At 33.1% G+C, this 18,695-nt stretch overlaps 3 protein-coding genes and 1 pseudogene across 3 annotated transcripts; 1 reads left to right on the plus strand and 3 right to left on the minus strand.

The window, feature by feature from the left end:
- The first annotated feature begins 1,941 nt into the window (after window positions 1–1,941).
- On the plus strand, window positions 1,942–5,363 carry LOC107015571 (F-box protein SKP2A-like). The gene is made up of 4 exons (XM_015215884.2): window positions 1,942–2,420; window positions 3,537–3,885; window positions 3,972–4,113; window positions 4,744–5,363. The coding sequence occupies exons 1-4, from the start codon at window positions 2,185–2,187 to the stop codon at window positions 5,109–5,111; spliced, it is 1,095 nt and encodes a 364-aa protein (XP_015071370.1). The 5' UTR covers window positions 1,942–2,184; the 3' UTR covers window positions 5,112–5,363.
- Window positions 5,364–6,438: 1,075 nt separating this feature from the next.
- On the minus strand, window positions 6,439–10,718 carry LOC107016164 (chaperone protein dnaJ 10). Its single transcript, XM_015216653.2, has 10 exons — window positions 9,803–10,718; window positions 8,952–9,011; window positions 8,765–8,847; window positions 8,217–8,370; window positions 7,892–8,021; window positions 7,586–7,744; window positions 7,327–7,505; window positions 7,169–7,249; window positions 6,937–7,071; window positions 6,439–6,716 (listed from the first exon to the last, which is right to left on the minus strand). The coding sequence occupies exons 1-10, from the start codon at window positions 9,887–9,889 to the stop codon at window positions 6,636–6,638; spliced, it is 1,149 nt and encodes a 382-aa protein (XP_015072139.1). The 5' UTR covers window positions 9,890–10,718; the 3' UTR covers window positions 6,439–6,635.
- Window positions 10,719–10,890: 172 nt separating this feature from the next.
- Window positions 10,891–13,344, minus strand: LOC107016065 (F-box/kelch-repeat protein At3g23880-like). Its single transcript, XM_015216541.2, has 2 exons — window positions 13,232–13,344; window positions 10,891–12,222 (listed from the first exon to the last, which is right to left on the minus strand). Exon 2 carries the CDS (start codon window positions 12,219–12,221, stop codon window positions 11,013–11,015), a length of 1,209 nt encoding a protein of 402 aa, XP_015072027.1. The 5' UTR covers window position 12,222; window positions 13,232–13,344; the 3' UTR covers window positions 10,891–11,012.
- Window positions 13,345–14,837: 1,493 nt separating this feature from the next.
- Window positions 14,838–15,684, minus strand: LOC107016966 (annotated as a pseudogene).
- Window positions 15,685–18,695: the final 3,011 nt, after the last annotated feature.

Genomic DNA, 18,695 nt, shown 5'->3' on the forward strand with positions numbered 1-18,695 from the left:
GAGTAGCTTTGTCTGAATCTTTCATATATTTTGAACAATATATTTTAATTATTTGATATTTTAATTATTTATGATGATCTCTTCAAATAAACATTAAATTTATAATCGAAAATTTATCGTAAATATCATTCAATTGTAATATTAGTATGGTATTTTTATATATTTATTTCACATTTAGAATCTATCTATCGTAATAGACGACTCCTTATTCAGTATTATGCATGCTTCCTTGGCAAATGACAACTTTTAATTTAATAAGGAAAAACACAAAAAATAAATAGTTCAATAAATTTCGATCAACAGACAAAAAAACTAGAAACATCATTAGAAAATATCGTTTATTATACTTACCCCTCTTCAAAATTAGTAATATTGTATTATCTCATTAACATAACACTCGAGATAATACAAGATTACTTTAATTTTGAAACTAATAGTAAAATTACATTTATTCATTTTTTCTCCAAACATTTCCTTTTCAAATTTAAGTTAATATAAACTTACAAACAAAAATGTATCTAAGCCAATGTAATTTGATTTTGCATTCACTCTAAATTTCACTATTCTAAATAAATATCTTAACAATCTAACCATATATGCTTTTTAATTATTCATCCACGTTGGAAGCATTAATGTAACTACTTTCAAGTCAATAACAAATTTATGTTATTAATATTTATAGTCTAATTCTATGATAATGATTGAAATATATTTTAAAGTTGAATTATTATGACTCTTATATTCATTTTTGGTTATTATTATTGTTGAAAAAAAAAACTTGTGTTGATTATAATCCCTTCATATCTTTAGGACACGTGTACTATTACACATCTCCCAATTAATGTCCCTTGCGATGTTTCACAAAAATCTACTCCATTTTCATTCGACCCCTCAAATCTTCCTCTTTCGTAACGTGTATACGATATTTTTTTCGTTTTAAAAAGAGTAATTTAATTAAATTTAACACGAAATTTAAAAAAATAATTTTTTTTTAATTATATAGTTCTAAACTAAAATGATGTTAAATGTATATAGTTGTTTTTTAATTTTGTGGCCTTAAATATGCCATATGAAAAATTATTAAAAAAAATTATTCTTTTTTTAAATAGATTAAAAAGAAAAAAAAATTATTTTTTAAATAGAGGGAATAATATAATAATTTTTCCTATTTTACTTCAATTTAATAAAGTACGGTATAATTTTTAAAATATATTAACTAATACTAGTACATGAATTATATTAATTTTTTTTCTAATTTTGTGAGGTAAAAAATTAGGATAAAAAAGATCTTTAAAAAAGAGTAAATATTTTTTGTAAATGGGCTTAAAAAAAGAAAATGAAACATAGGATTATTATCTGAAAGACTCCTAGTAATTATACCCTCTTGGAATTTTTTTAAGGAACTCTATATTTATTAATTAAAATATATACATAATATAATAATGTTTTTTTGTCTATTGCGAAATAATCAATATAGTTTTGTAAATAATATAATTTATTCTTAAAAAATATGATATTTCATCAAAGAAAAGAATAAATATATAAAAATATTTAAATATTTATCATAAGCTTTGAAAAAAGAAATTCTTAAATATTTTACTTAATGTGAAATAGAAAAATACTCTCATCATCATCATCTTATTATAATTAGAAAAAAATTTGAAATTATATTTAAATTTTTATTAAAATAAATTTGCAACTAGAAAAATATCTCATCATCATCTTATTATAATTAGAAAAAATTTAAAATTATATTTTATTAAAATAAATTTGCAATTACACCTTAAAAATTTTAATTTATTTTCATAAATATCTATCAAGTCAAACAATGTCACGTGAAATAACACAAATATAGTGTCACATGAAATAGAGCGGAGTTGATTATTTCTAGAATTTTCTTGGACAGACTTTACTTGTGTGTACAACTTATGTGATGACACATGTTGTTACCTTCCTTCCCCAATGAAACAAAACCCCTTTTCCCCTAGAAATACTGATCAATACATACACTACTATACATTAGAGTCTATCTCTTTTTCTTTTTCCTACTAACCTCTCTGTATTTTTGTTTGAAACAGCAACAAGAAGATACCCTTTTTTGGGCTTTTCCTTGTGTTTTTTTGTGTATATATAGAGGTAGGAGTTTGTGGGGTGTAAAAAGATTACAACTTTGAGTAGTAACAAATGATAGGGGTAGAAGATTTGAGCTTGGATAAGCTGTTTGTGAACAATGGTAGCAGAGGTGGGGTTTGTAAAATGGGGGGTGGGGTGATGATCAGAGAGTGGAAGGATATACCTATGGAGTTGTTGTTGAGGATTGCTTCACTTGTGGATGATCGCTCGGTGATTGTGGCTTCTTGTGTTTGTAGTGGATGGAGAGATGCAATTTCTTGGGGACTCACTCGTCTTTCCCTTTCTTGGTATGACTTGACTTTTCTTGTTTCTTGATTTTGAAAAAATTTTAAGGTTTATTTTGATGGGGTGGTTTTTCTTGATGTGATTGGTAAAAGGGTAATTCTTGTTCTTCATTTGTTTGGTTGTAAATGGTCAGGGGAGTCGTGTCAGCGAAAGACTGAATTTTTGTGTTCTAGAAAAGTTGAAGGAAATGGGAAAATTCACAAAGTTTTATGTGTTGAACTATCTTGGTCCTGTTTACCTTGATCAATCTGTTTGAGATGTTATGTACAATTGATCAACTGTAGGAATACATGAGGTTTTTATTGTTTGTTTACTTTTTTGGAGGAAGGGGTTTGTAGATGTTGTTGAATAACGCTTTGAGTTTGGAACTAAGGTTAGATGTTACCTGAACTTTTTTATCTCATTGGTGAGGGTATGAGTCCCCACCCTGTAACCCCTTCTCCTTTACCCTACCCTGGTTTTATTCTTTTGAAAAAGGTTACATTTTTTATGTTAAAAGGGGTTGACTCAAGATTTTTTCCAATTTGGATTTGGGAGTGCCAAGACTTGGATGAGCAAAGTTGAGCTTGAAAAGCTTGCCTTGCACTGGCATCAAGGGATTTGGGGGGAAATGAGGAGATTAGAGAGATTAGGGTTGTGATTCAACAGCCTTAATCCCATATGTCTTATCACATGTGTTTGTATCTGAGATGCCCTAAATATAAAATATGGTCATATCATAATGGTTATTGTTCTGCTTTGTGGCTAAATTTTACCTTTTTTCCTATGTGCTTCATCCTGAGCATCTGGAAGTTGATATCTATGTTTTAGTGCTCAGAAGCATTGAACCTTAGAAGATATAACTTGCATATGATTGTGCATTTGCCTTTATTTTATACTTTTCCTTTACCTTTTGAGGGCTCACATGTTGTTTATAGCTTGCATTTTCTGGATTTGTAGTGCTGGTTTTTTACCCCCTCCTGTTTATTAGAATTTGTTTGTATTTCCCTATCTTGCTGGTATTTAGTAATCTGAGAGTTGATATTCTATGGAATTGGGTACATGGATCTCTGTGAGTTTATCTTCCCCTTGTTGATTTGTGGTGTTATATCGGTTTCTAAGTTTTTTTGTCCCCTCAGGTGCAAGAGGAATATGAACAATTTAGTGCTGACACTTGCCCCCAAGTTCACAAAGCTGCAGGTTCTAACTCTTAGACAAGATTTACCACAACTTGAGGATGTTGGTATCGAGACAATTGCCAATCACTGTCATGAATTGCAAGACCTTGATCTTAGCAAGAGTTTCAAGCTGACTGATCGTTCCCTTTATGCTTTAGCTCACGGCTGTCCAAACCTCACAAAGCTGAATATCAGTGGGTGTTCTGCTTTCAGTGATAACGCTGTTGCATACCTAGCTGAGCGTTGCCGAAACCTAAGAGTCTTAAACCTTTGTGGTTGTGTTAAAGCTGCAACTGATCAGGCATTGAAGGTATATGTCTTGTCCTCTCAAATGACCTGTAGGAGTACTAAACCGTTGTTTCTTCGAATTTATATGACTCGTATTACTCCTTGCAGGCTATTGGTTACTACTGTAACCGACTGCAGACTGTAAATCTTGGTTGGTGTGATAAAGTTGGTGATGAAGGTGTAATGAGTTTGGCTTATGGCTGTCCTGATCTCAGAGCCCTTGATCTGTGTGGCTGTGTCCTTATAACAGGTAAAACATGTATCTGGTTAAGTATTTAGTGTCTTCTCTTAGCAGTGGTATGTTAAATACTGAAGAGTCTAAACTGACTTGGATTTGCCATGCTTATTAGGGCGTAAGTCATATTCAAGTTCTAGAGATTTTATGCAAAAAAAAATCTTACCAAAGACGACAATTTATTCATGTCCTAACTAGAAGGAGATATTCATGCGAGATATTTTCATCTAGGAAATGAAAAGTGAAACCTGATTTTGATGTAAACGAGGAATATGAAGGACCTTACTTTAGATTTTATATCGAATAAACTCCTATGGCTATTTGTGGTGTCTGAAATGAATGATGAAATACATATTAGGCGGTAGAACTGAGCTTTTTTTCTTTGGGGGGAGTGTCCAAATTTAGATGTCTCCTGTATTTCTTTGTGTGGATGGTTTTGTTATGAAATTTTATGATCATTGCTCTCAACCTATTAGAGCAATGGCTACAAGATAGCAGTGTTCTATGTAGTTTAGAGGTCTGTGTTTCCTCTCGTTGGCTTGTCGAGTGTAATCACAAGTATATTCTACTGCCTACTTCTTGATGGGCTATTAGTGTTCCCTTTTTCTACTGAAGTTTGACATAGCTATTATCTAATGCCTGCAGATGAGACCGTAATTGCTTTGGCAAACAATTGCCCTCACTTGAGGTCCCTTGGCCTATACTTCTGCCAGTACATCACAGATAGGGCAATGTACTCTCTAGCTCAGAGTCGGGTCAAGAACAAGCACGAGATGTGGGCGTCTATGAAGAAGCACAGGAACGAGGATGAAGGGCTTATGAATCTAAACATCAGCCAATGCACTGCTCTCACACCTCCCGCCGTTCAAGCAGTATGTGAAGCATTTCCTGCTCTGCACACATGCCCCGAGCGACACTCTCTCATCATTAGCGGATGCCTGAACTTAACCTCTGTGCATTGTGCGTGCTCTGTCCAAGCTCACCGTGCACGAGTTCTCCATCCAGCTCACTGAGGTGTGCTGTGTTCAAGTTTCGAGGCCGTCATAGAGGGAGAGATGAAAAATAGGGCGTTAAGGTTGAAACGCCCTTGTACATATTTGTTTCTGTGAAAACTAATGCTGGACAATGTAGGTTGTTTAAGGCAAACAGGTTCTGTTTGTTTAATCTGTTGGACTGAGAACTTGTTGGTTTATGTCAAAACTCTTTTAAGACTCCTTTCATGTGTTCTCAGTATTTGGTGAAAGACATTAATTTCCTGTTTCAAATTTCACTCCTAAAATATGGAGAAATAATTTTTTAAGTGGAGAAATTCTATTTTCACTCCTGATGAGAAAAAGCTTCTCATTGCTTCTCTAGGTTAATTCTTATGTTTTCAAAATTTGTTTGCTTAGGGGAAGCAAAATCAACCTACAAATCAAATTTTTATTGTTTATTTTACTAGTTTAGTTCATTTCGATATGTTTGATTTTGTCAGTTTAAAAAGTTGGTATGGATTCCAAGACTTCTTTTACTTGGTATTAACACAAATTGAAATTTTAACAACTGAACGAATTAACAAAAGGGGTCGAGTTATAATTTTATATTTTCCATTTTTAAGTATAAGTAACTCTTTTCATTTATTTATTTCCGTCTATTCTTTGATCAATTTTGATATTGTAGTCTGTTCATTTTACACCTTTAGTTTAATTTATTAGGTTTCAACATTAAGTCTATTGTGATCAATTTAAATTTAGTTTTTATTCCGTTTATTTGACACCTTTAGTTTAATATATTAGGTTTCAGAATTCAGTCTATTTTGGTCAATTTAATTTTTGGTCCACTCAGTTCGTTTTAACAGTTTCAATTCCGATTTATCATTCTTATCACGTTACAAATTAGCTTTAATAGTGATAGTTGAGTAAATATTTTTTACTTGGTTAGTGACGTGAGTGGGAAAAAGGATGTTATTATTTGTAGAAATTACAGTAATAAGATAGGTGATAAATGGACGCGTTGAACATAAAGTTCTTAAATTGGTATTACTTTTTAGCAAATGAAAGTACTCTAAAATTAGTAAATAATAGCCATTGCCTAGTAGAACTTCGTCTCTAATTTAGTAACATTTTCCTTCTTATGTTGCAGTTTTACTAAAATTATGGGATTAATGTTATTTGCGTAATCTAATAAACACAATTAGAAAGAAGATAATCCCATGAACTTCTATAATTGTAGAAATAATGATAGAAATAATCTACTTGACTGAAAAAAAAGAAAAATCTTTCGAAGAAAAATTAAAAAGAAGTTATTATTTTCAGATTTATTATGTGTAAAATAAAGGTTCCTAGTGAAAAGGACATGATATTAAAAATAAATTTGTTTAATCATTTAAAACAAACATAATATTTCATTACATGTTTTTTCAATTACAAAAACAAGCTGCACAAATATTAATTAGCTTACGCCTTGATGAGTTTTTTTTCCTTCAATTATCCGTATTGCATAAACATGATCGATTAATTCGAAGCTCGAACCGAAAAAATTAGTTCATGAGTTGAATATTATTTGCCTTTGTATACAATCTCTTCATCATCCACATCGAATGCTGGATTACACAAACATCTAAAGAGTCTACCAATTCCCTACAATATCACACACCAAAAAAAATAATTTAGTATTTATGTATTAGAATCTCATCGTCAACTTTTAGTTAAAGTGTCTGAAATTTGAATTTGTAACGTTAAAGATGATTGCTGAGTCAACCTCTAATCAAGGGAATAAACACATTATTTTAACTTTATGTCTATAAATATCATTGATTTCAATAGATATATATATAGTAAGTAAAAGAGTCAAGAGAACCTGTGTGAGTAGAGGAGTTCTATAATTTAGTGTTCTTAGTGAGTCTTCTTCATCATCACTGCTATCTGAACTAGATTCCTCAGCATTGATATCGCCTATCGTCTTCTTTTTCGATGTTCCAACACACTTCTCCCTCTATTGAATAAATGCAAATGAATTAGTATTAGTAGCTCAATAACCAACAAGATTTGTGTTTAGAAGGGATATGACACAAGTTATGCTTAATACTTACCTCAAATACTTTTCCCAAAATCTTTAAAGCCATCGCACGTTTCTTGAGTTCTTCCTTCTTCACATTGCCTTCTTGTAGCACCTGAAAGATTACTCACAAGTAACTCAAAGGTCTCTTTCAAGAATAAGCTTGTAGCAACATTTGATCCAAGGGCTTACCAATTGGCAAACATGTAAAAGAGTCACTTCAATGTCTACGACATTTAGTTTCCACAATGAATTCATTAATGTTTCTCTGTTTAATCTTAGATGTGATTCAACGTCGTTTTCAGGGCCACTGCCATCCATTTTAAACTGGCGACGGACATCTTCTTGAAGTTGTAGCAGTTGAAAAGCACCTATATAACATTACAGTCCACCACATCAAAGATACACATATACAACAAGCAGGGGAGTACTTGATCTTCTGTAAGTGTACCTTTTGCTGCTGTTAGCTGTGACTTCCAGAAATGACCTTTGTTCCGAACCCACTCGGCCATGAATGGAACTCCCAAGTAAATTGCTTTCTTTCCAAGCTCTTGTGCTGCTTGTCTTGTGTATATGTATCCAATAGTTTGAAGAATCTCAGCTCCAAATGCTGTTAACACAAATGTCATGTTCTAATTAAGACATTTTTGTGTTGTCCTTATTCAATGCGGTCTTTTTAACACTTGTCATGGTACATTCTGTAAAACTTACAGCAATCGATTACTAGAAGAAACACAAGAGTAGTGAGTGAGCTGACCTGCTTGTGAAAGTCGTTCTGCTTCAGATTCTACACGATGTATAAACCCCACTCTGTCACCACGAACGTACTGTTGAAGAAAATCTTTGAGTATTCTAGCAAGTTTTTCTTCCCTTTCCTTTTGGACACCCTTCATAACATAGTTCTATTATAGTGAATCAACTGTAAAAACGTAAAATCTGAACTAAAGGAAAAAGCGAAAATTTGTTCCTTTTCTCTAGTAACATTTAGTCTAAGAACGAGATATCAAACATATCTTAATTTCATGGACAGATATTTTCTATATATATAATTTAGATGTTATTGAACTTCATGACATACTTGCCTTGAGTCTATCATGGAGCCTTTCAGGGTTGTCGTTTTCGCTGACTAATTCAGAGGAAGCCATTGATGCAACAGATAAATGTCCGATGTAGTCTTCAAAAAGTTCGCTCCCAAAGAGGAGTGCAAACACAGCAGTTGGATCAAGCATAGTTTCCCTACAAAGAGAACGTCAAAAATAGTATTGATGGTAATAGGAAAAAACATCTTTTTACATAGAAATTTGTGAATTAGCAAACTAGCTACTTGCATTTATCATCTTAAGGGGTCGTTTGGTTGCTGGCTAGGAAGGGAGTTAGTTATTCATGTACTAAAACTAACAAAACTAATACCATGTATTCGGAACTCTGCACACCAAGTATGATGTTTGATTATCGTTTTACAATCCCACATAAATAAAACATGTATACGTTATGAGTCAATTTATGTACTATTTTATGCAGGGTGGAAGATGGAATAACTAATCTTTGTATTACTAATATACCTTCATAACTCTAACGAACTACCAAACGACCCCATAAAATTCAGAAGCAGCAATTGTAGAAAGATTACCTGGAGACACATGACTTTCCATTTTGATCATATACATTTCTCTGTACTGGATCACTCAAAACCTGATATGCTTCTCCTAATTCCTGTTTGTTACAATTTAAAACATCAAAATTTTTCTAAATTTATACTTTTTGACTAGATTTTACAGAAAAGTAAACATAAAATAAGAAACAAGCAATGTGCTAGCCTGAAATCTTTGTGCAGCAAGGGGATCATCTGGATTTTTATCAGGGTGAACTTGCCTGGCCTGCACCATAAGATGAAAAAAAAAACAGATCTCTAATATCATTTAACAAGCACAAGAAATTGTTCTTCATCATTTTTCTGTTTTCATTTTTAGTTTCATCGGAATAAGACAGACCAAATTGCTTTGAAATGCTTTTGTTGAAGTCGAGGTCTATCAGAAACGATTTGTCTACCTCCACTGGGTAAGGTCCACGTAATTACCTGTGGGATTACACTAGGTATGTCTGGAAGAGAGACCAATTCCCACATTACCAAATCCGGGGAGCTACATTTTATGCTAGTTTAATGCATTTCTAGATTCAGCTAATACTTAAAACTTTCACATATACTAAATACTTTATCTAAACTTGATCAATATTGAACACAAAACAATTCCTTTCAACAGATCAAAAAGGATAAAGACATTTTCCACTACCATTTGTACTTCTAGTCAAAATGAAAGTTGATGAATCAACTCTTCATTTCCAACACAAATATCCCAAGAATCATACTACTTGGATCCACTTATAAAATTCTAAAAGTTTAAACAAGTGACTCTTCGTCTCAAATTTATGTGGCACAGTTGGAATTTCGATCATCAGCCAAGTTTTTCTTTGACCAGAATTTTCCTTATATATGTCTTTTAAATGGGTTAATTATTGTGATTTTTTCAGTGCTTATAACGTAGTTTTCAAAAGTTTGAATCTCGAAATTCTAACTATGCCAAGTAAATTAGATCAACCCAAACACTCAGAAAAAGCTACACAAAACTCAAACATAGAAAACAAAAATTAATAGAGAAGTAGAAAAAACCTTGAGATAATAGGCCTTGCGAATTTCGTCTTCAGATGCTAAAGGACTTACACCAAGAACATCATAATACTCTGTCTCTTTCACCATATTCTTTTCTTTTTCCAAAATCTACTCTTTTACCTCCTCCAATGCTCTAATTACCTCTTCTTTTTTTTCGCGCTTCTAAAATCTTAATACAGGAGCGAAAAACCACTTGACAGTAAGGAAAAAGAAACAAGCCAAACCAAAAAAAAAAAAAAACTGGCAAAATTGTATGATCAAGAAAAGTTTCAAGGACAAAAGGAGAGAAAGAGGAGGGGGGTGGGTGGGGTATGATGAAAAAAGAATGTCACAGAATAAGAGAGTGCCCCCACGAGACAAAGCTGCCTTTCCAGTTCTGATCAACGAATTAATTAAAGCTTTTCGCGGGAGAAAAACACTATTTTAACTGTCACTTTGTGCCTTTCATCATTTTATCAACTACTCTTTTCAAACTTCTACTTTTTTTTGCTTCATGGGCTCTGGGCTTTTCTTCTCTTCTTTAATGGGCTTTATTTTTTTTTCTGGGGGCCCATTTTTTTGGTGGTGTCTTGGACCTACCTTATCCAATTGTCTAGTCACTCAGCTTTTTCAACTGGACCAAAATATAGGTATAGATGCAGAGCACTTACTTGTCGATACTCTAAAAATAGCGTATTTGTGGAGAATCTGACATGAGTGCGTGCAGCGCGCACAGACAGACCATCTTTGGCGAAGTCCCTCCTTCCCAACCTCTCCTACAACATCCATTTCGTCAAAGAAGTGCTCACTTGTAGGAAGATTTCCCGCTCTGAAGTCAAGTCTTTTTTGGAGCTCCTTCCAAAGAGGTCTCGAGGCGCATTATGTTTTCATTTGCCGCGCATGCGGTCTCCTATGACGGCAGGGCTCGCCGGACGCAGGTGCCTCAAAAAGGCTCGCGCACCATGACCTCGTACTCCCTAGGTGAAAGTCCCTGGGTTTGTGTGCACTCATAACTTAACTTAAAATGTCTTACTCCAAAACATGAGTGCGTGCAGGGTGCACTCGCAACTTAACTTAAAATGTCTTACTCCAAAAGGAATGCCCTTTGATAACATAAACAAAAAATACCATGTCTGCGTTTTATTCAATAATAATAGTACAAAGATGACTGATCCAAACAATTTTAAGCTCAAGCATAAATGTTATAGGAAGGGCAAGATAAGAACTAATGTCACAATATTACAGGATCTTCATCCATTGGTATGGTATAGAAGAAGTGTTCAATTTGCTCGACTGCATGATCCTCGCCCTGAGTCTTGTTTCCTCTCTTTATTGGAACTAGGCTCTCCTTGTAATTGAAAACCCAACAGCCAGCAATGTTAAGGTCCAGCAAAAATCCAAGATCTGTAACTTGTCTTGTTGTAGGGTCATATAGCACCAGCTGTGAAGTTTCTGTGATCTCGAAAACCATCTTATCGTTACCCCAGATGTTGCGAGGCCAATGAACATCTATATGAGGTTGTACAGTTAGAACTTTGGACCAAATTCCCTGTTGTTCCAACACCCACACATCATATATGGATGTCATAGGTTGGCCAGGGTCACCGGTTAATAAAGCAAGTGAGTTGCCACGCAATGTAAGTGTCCCCCAATGTTCCCTTGGAATATCTGGGACTTGCATCTCCCCAAACTGTTCGCTGCCCATGTCAAAAGAGCGAATCGAGTAGATCTCATCAAGTCCCCTAGAAAGCCAATAATAAACCCCATTGAGATAAGTGGCGTCAAGGGGTGCAGATAAGGTAGGACTGGAAGGGAATTCAGGAGTTAGGTGTTTCCATGAGTTGTTGCATGAGGAATAGACACAGGCATAGACACGAGGATAAACGCCTTGTCCCGGTTCATCCCAGAATACTCGAATCCATACAACCTTGTAATCTTGAGTCAACAGGTCAAATCCCAATCCGAACTGATGATCATGGTCCGAGAAAAAGTACTCAATCTCAAAAGGCGCAGGAGGCAGAGACCTGAATTCTCTGGTGGCAGGATTCCACAAACCCAAGCAGACATCGTCTCCATAAAACTTCTTCTGCACTAAGAATAAGCCATCAACTGGACCAGCAACACACGTGAAATCAGCGACCCTCGGAAGCTGAAGGAGAGTTTTTTGTTCAGGGGTCACACCTGGAACAATTTCTTCAGGGAGCAAGGAGAATACCACAGACTTTACGATGGTGTGTCCTTCACGTGCTACTTTCAAGTTGCAAACAAGGAGACGAGCACAATTGTTCTTGTGATGAAAATGTTTTTCTATGAAACTCGGACTTTTGATGAGAGCATACCAGTGCTTGCACACACATTTGAAACGCAACAGTGATTCCACTGGCAATCTCAATAGAATATCAACTACTAGATCTTCTGGTAAAGGACGGCAACCATCCATACTGGTGGAAATATAAGTAGAATGAGGTAACTTACAAACATATTGAAAGAGAACAGATCTAAAAAACATTCATTAATAGAACAGACAGTGCAACGAAGAAGATCAAGCAGCAGCATTACCATGTGAAGCAAAAAAGGGAAAGTTACACATTTGACCACTCGGCCCCAAATATTTACATCCGCAAGCCAATACACATATTATGGGTAAACATATTTTTAAAAATATTTTGACAATTTCTTGTAGATCAATTTGGGAGAAAAGATCCAAAATATCATCCCTTCCCTTTCTTTTATATGGTGCACTAATAGCCTTTTAAGTTTCAAGTGTTAGTGCACTTTTAGTAACTTCATTAACATCCATTTACTCATTAATGTTTGATCCTTTACGTATCCATTTATGGCCTCCGCTGTATACGTTCCGGTACAAAAACAAATTAATTCTTAGTTTTATCTTAGCAATTGCAGATGAGTCTTCATTTGTACTTGCATCTTCATTGTTTGGTGTGCACCATTCAAGATTTGCTAATTCTTTAACTTTCTCCTCTATTTTCCATAAGCAATTATTCAGCTGACTAATTTTTTTTTTATCTGAATAAAAGTTTCTTGTGTTTTGCCTATATATCTGTAGCATAACCAAAGAATAAAATAAAAAAAGGAAAAATATAATACATTCTTAAGTGTTCGATTTTAGCATCGGATAAAAGTGCACCAAGATTTCGAATCTAAAGCCAAAAATTATCTTCGATTTACTAGTCAATTAGAGGATACTAGTAAAGAAGTAGTTTCTAGTCTTTTCATTAACTAGTCAATAATTATTTTTCAAGCTACATATCAAGTTAGCATATTGAGCAATTTTGCAGGTGATTAAGGAGCATGAAACAGTAATAACCCTTTTCAACATACAAATCCTTGGAAATGGAACAATATTGAAATGTAAAAACCCTATTGTCCCCAAATGGGAACAAATCAGATTCAGATTCAAATTCAGAAAAACAAAATCAGAGATCTAACCTGACGAAGAAGAAGGATAAAAATGGCAACAGATATACTGGATTGTTGTAGAAGTAGCTCAACAGTTGACTACTTCCTTTGTCATTTTAATTTAATTTATACAACTCCTCTTAATTCCTTTTACGTAAGTTTTTAATTACCTTGCTGCTGCTAGAGTAATAAGTAACTTATTCATTCTTAATTTTAGATTTTAAAATATTTTAATTCTAAAAATAACTTAACTTGATAGGTAGAATTAATTTTAGTCAAAATATTAATAACATTAGTTAATTGTTATTAGATTTAATTTCGTTTTAGATTTTAGAAACATTTACAAAGGAAGTTAATTATCACTAAAAATACATATTTAGCGGCAATTAAACTATTATCGTTAATTAAAAATCGCTAAAATATTTTTTTAATATAACGTTTAACAGTCCATACATTTATGTTAACTAGTCTTTGGGAACGTGCTCTGCACTTTATTACATATTATTATTATTATAAAACTTTTTTTTATATATTTTTCATAATTTGAGAATTTCTCCTCTTATAGTCATATGCATTACAAGAAGTTGTCGTCGAATGAAAGTAATATTTTGCAAATATTGAACAGAAAGTTGATCAACATATGTCTTTTTTAATATGGCTAGAATATCATTGTCAATTTTATAATATACACCTAAAAAAAAGTAGTAATTATATTATGATGAAGATAAAATGAATCAATATATATTAATTACAATTGCACCTACATGTATCATTTCTTTGAATCAAGATTGGGATTTCTTTAACATAATAATATTATTTGTATGGTTAAAATATAATCGTATTACGAAAAATAAAAAAAATCAATCTCTATTCAAGAACATTTTTTTTCATATGAAAATTTGACATAAGAGTATTACTTTTATTAAGTATAATTGCATTACGAAATATAATAAGAATCAATCTTTATTAAAGAACAAGAGACTTGATATAAAAAGTTAAAAAATGTTAAAAAGAATAAGATCTAAATATCCTGAAAATTATTAAGACAATTTCTCATATCTCAAAAATCTTATTTCTATATCACATTTCGTACAAACTATATTTTATGTGTGTGAAATAATAAAATTGATTAAAAAGAGAGAGAGAGAGTTGTAAATAGCATATCCATTATGTAGCTGATGGTGAGAAGTGAGAGGGCGCACAATTGCCGAATAAAATCTGAAATATAGGAAAAAAAAGATGTTTAGCAAACTGAAGGAAATCTTCATATAATAAATATATATTGTTGAGAACTAAAATGAACATAAGAGGAATAAAGTAGTTACCAATCAACAATATATTATACATTCAAACTTTTATGGCATTTAGCTGCTAATGATCTATATATTCTCTCCGTCTCGTTTTATGTGACATTATTTCCTTTTTGATCAGTATTATAGAAAGCTTAAAGATGAAAGATTAATGTGACTTGAGTTGTAGAAAATCACTGCACATGACTATATATTACTCTAATTCTATTTAACAAGGAACATGAAAAGTTCATATAACTTTTCGAAGCTCAAGGAAAAAAATAGTAAATGTGAGATATAAATCAGTAGGATTATAAATTGAGTTCAAATAATCTGTATTAAGTTAATTAATGGGGAGATGAAAGATTAGTATATGGATTATAACCAGGGTAAGTGAGCCGCCATGCATGCAATGTAAGCGTCCTCCAGTGTTCCCTTGGAATATCTGTGACTTGCATCTCCCCAAACTGTTCACCGACCATGTCAAAAGAGCGAATCATGTAGATCTCATCAAGGCCCTAACAAAGCCAATAATAAACCCCACTGAGATAAGTGGCGTCAAGGGGTGCAAATAAGATAGTACTGGAAGGGAATTCAGGAGTTAGGTGTTTCCATGAATTGTTGCATGAGGAATAGACACGACTAGTAGCACCTAGTCCTAGATCATCCCAGAACACTCGAATGCATACAATCTTGTAATCTAGAGTCAACAGGTCAAATCCCAATTCGTACTGATGATGATCATGGTGCAAAAAAAAAGGCCTCAATCTCAAAAGGCGCAGGAGGCAGAGACCTGAAATCTCTGGTGGCCAAGCAGACATCTTCTCCATAAAACAACTTCTGCACTAAGGATAAGCCATTAACTGGACCAGAAACACAAGTGAAAACAGTGATCCTCGGAAGCTGAAGGAGAGCTTTTTGTTTAGGGTCACACCTGGAACAATTTCTTCAGGGAGCAAGGAGAATACAACAGACCTTATGATGGCGTCTACTTCACGTGCTAGTTTCAAATTGCAAACAAGGAGACGGGCACACTTGTTGTTGCAATGTTGAAAATTTCTTTTATGAAACTCGAACTTTTAATGAGAGCACACCAGTTCTTGCGCTCACATTTGAAACGCAAGAGTGATTCACTGGCAATCTCAATCGAATATCAACTACGACATCTTCTGGTATAGGACGACCACCATCCATGCTGGTGGAAATATAAGTAACATGAGACATGGATGTTACAAACATATTGAAAGAGAACAGATAAAGAAACATGTTTTAATAGAACACACAGTAAATTGGACTGATCAATAATTAAGAAGAGACAAGTAAAGTAGTCATATGGTTTTCTAGGGTAATTTAAATACCTTTTTTCTAATAATTTCAATCAACAAATCCTTGGAAGTGGAACAATTTTCAAATGTAAAAGATGAAAAGAAATAAAAAGAGAGAACAATGGCAGCAAAACCCTATATCCCCAAATAGAACAAATTCAGATTCAAATTCAAAATAAATAATCAGTCAGAAATCTAACCTTACAAGTTGATGAAGGAGATGTTGAATCCATCCCATTTTTTGGTCAACTTTAGCTATTCAATTGCTACAATCAATTGTTAGAAAGGAATAGTAATTGGAGTTGAAAATAAAAGATTTGGTGGTTGGCAAATTGGTAAGATTTACAACCATTTTTAACTTTGTTATATTTACCTATGTCATTAGTGACATAAGCATGGTTTCAATCCTTCTATAAATAGAACATTCTTGCTCATTTGTAGAACACACCAAAAACTTGAGAGAAAAACCACTTTGAGAGCAAAGTGAGGTATTCCATAGACTATACAAGAAAAATAGTCTGTGAAGAAAAATAGAGTGTGAACGATATTTTAGTAAGGTGGAAACCAAAAGAGTGTTGTTCCTTTTGAGTGTGTAGTAGTCACTTTGAGTATTGTATTCATGACTACAGTGTGTAAAATTTCTTACTATAGTGATATTAGTTGCTCCTCTTAGCCCGTGGTTTTTTCCCTTATTGAGAAGGGTTTTCACGTAAAATTCTTCGTGTCGCTATTTTCTCATTTATTTCCATTACTTTTACCATATATATTTTTGTGTTTATCCGGGTTTTTTCCAACAGGAGAAGTATTAAAAATTGATTGAGTGGTGTTGTAGAAATAGCTCAAACTGTTGACAACTTCCTCACACTTCTTGTCATTTTATTTTATAGTACAACTCCTCTTAATTCATTTTATCTAGGGTTTTAATTACCTTTGGTCTCACCAAGGCTCTCTTAGCTATAAAATCATTCTCTCTTAGTACAACCGTTAATATGGGCTAGATTCGTTGGGTAGACCTGACTTAACCCGTAATTTTGTGGAACTGGACTACTATTTTTGAAGCCCATTATTTAAGAAAAGTGTTTTTTAGCCGACCTAAATAAATTGGTTAATTTGTGAGAGCTTGAGATATATGGATAGTACTAGCCTGTAGGCCAAATAAATCTATTTCTTAGAAGTTCTTGCATGTAAATTTTATATCCGTTATGTGAAATAAATTAAATATAACAATAAAGGATTAAGTTTGTCAATAACAGAGGCTCGAAAACATTGAGTGCATGACATGCACGTATTACTCCTTATTTTCCTTATTCGTACCTGTTTTTTTTCCATACTTTCTAACTTTACTGGTACATTATCCCTTAATAAGGAAAATTATTCAAACATGATATAGTAGATGGCCTGATCAACTTAAGAGTGAGTGCTAGTTCATTGACTGATATTATGATATGGAATCGTGATATAATATCATCATATGAAATTATGAGATGAAATTAAAGTTTATTTGGACATGCGATATGAAATTTTGGTGTTGTATATTTTCTCAAAAACATAAAAATCTTAAAATTGTTTATTCAATCTTACCAAATAAACAAAAAATTATAAAATCGCATAACAAATTACTACATTGTTATTTGTTCACCACTTAAGTAACTGTTTCATCTAACTTTAATTGATTAAAAATTGAACATTAATTGTAGTGTACTAGTCTTTAATATTACTCAATAATCGATTGGTGTGAGTTAAAGTGACTATATGTTGGTGAAAATAATAAATTTAAGAAAGTAATGATCTTGTTATAAATTTTATTTACATATAAAATAAATGGTTGGTAGATATAAATGTGGGATTGTTTTAACAAAATATAAACTTGTGGATCAAATTTTATATTAAAAATATCTCAAATCATGATATGGAATACCCATATCTTGGTTTTTGGAGAATATGGAATCACATGTCATATTATGAAATCATGAATGGAATCAGCGTAAAATCGCATGTCCAAATGCTGATTCCATCACACAATTCCGTACCGTGATATGGTATCGCATGACCAAAGTATACATGTTACTGCTGAATCAATCCCTTAAGTGTATTATTTCCCTAGGTTCTAACATTGGTAAAAAAATTCTAGCTTTCTCGCTTAAATTGATATATTTCTATATGTTGGGAAAACGCGGACAAGTACAAAAATATATATGGTAAAAGTAATGGTAATAAAATGAGAAAATAACGACACCAAGAATTTTACATGGAAACCCTTCTGAATAAGGGAAAAAACCACGGACTAAGAGGAGCAATTTATATTACTATAGTAAGGAATTATACACTGTGTAGTCACGAACACAATACTCAAAGTGACTACTACACACTCAAAAGGAACAACACTCTTTTGGTTTCCGTCTTACTAAAATATCGCTCACACTCTATTTTTCTTCACAGACTATTTTCTTGTATAGTCTATGGAATACCTCACTTTGCTCTCAAAATGGTTTTTCTCTCTAACTTGGTGTGTTCTACAAATGAGCAAGAATGCTCTATTTATAGAAGGATAAAACCATGCCTATGTCACTAATGACATAGGTAAATATAGCAAAGTCAAAAATGGTTGCAAATCTTACCAATTTGCCAACTACCAAATCTTTTATTTTCAACTCCAATTACTATTCCTTTTTAACAATTGCTTGTACCAATTGAATAGCTAAAGTTGACTAAAAAATGGGATGGATTCAACAAATCTCCCCCTCCAGTCCCATTTACTGGAAGAAGGTATCTTCAACTTCTTTAGAGAGAGCTCATACCCACAAGTTCTTTGCATAACTCGAACTTGTCTTTCGGTATCATCTTGGTCAGCATATCTGCAGGATTTTCACTTGTGTGAAT

Source organism: Solanum pennellii, chromosome 4 (genome assembly GCF_001406875.1).
Source record: "Solanum pennellii chromosome 4, SPENNV200".
In the NCBI taxonomy this organism is placed as follows: domain Eukaryota; kingdom Viridiplantae; phylum Streptophyta; class Magnoliopsida; order Solanales; family Solanaceae; genus Solanum; species Solanum pennellii.

Coding starts and splice junctions, on each gene's coding strand:
- LOC107016065 (XM_015216541.2), bottom strand. CDS start 12,221: ATGGATGGTTGCCGTCCTTTACCAGAAGATCTAGTAGTTGATATTCTA.
- LOC107016164 (XM_015216653.2), bottom strand. CDS start 9,889: ATGGTGAAAGAGACAGAGTATTATGATGTTCTTGGTGTAAGTCCTTTA. Junction 9,012..9,802: donor GCAAGGCCTATTATCTCAAG/GTTTTTTCTACT, acceptor CTTATGGTGCAG/GCCAGGCAAGTTCACCCTGA. Junction 7,506..7,585: donor ACAGCTAACAGCAGCAAAAG/GTACACTTACAG, acceptor AATGTTATATAG/GTGCTTTTCAACTGCTACAA.
- LOC107015571 (XM_015215884.2), top strand. CDS start 2,185: ATGATAGGGGTAGAAGATTTGAGCTTGGATAAGCTGTTTGTGAACAAT. Junction 2,421..3,536: donor ACTCGTCTTTCCCTTTCTTG/GTATGACTTGAC, acceptor TTGTCCCCTCAG/GTGCAAGAGGAATATGAACA. Junction 3,886..3,971: donor CAACTGATCAGGCATTGAAG/GTATATGTCTTG, acceptor TACTCCTTGCAG/GCTATTGGTTACTACTGTAA.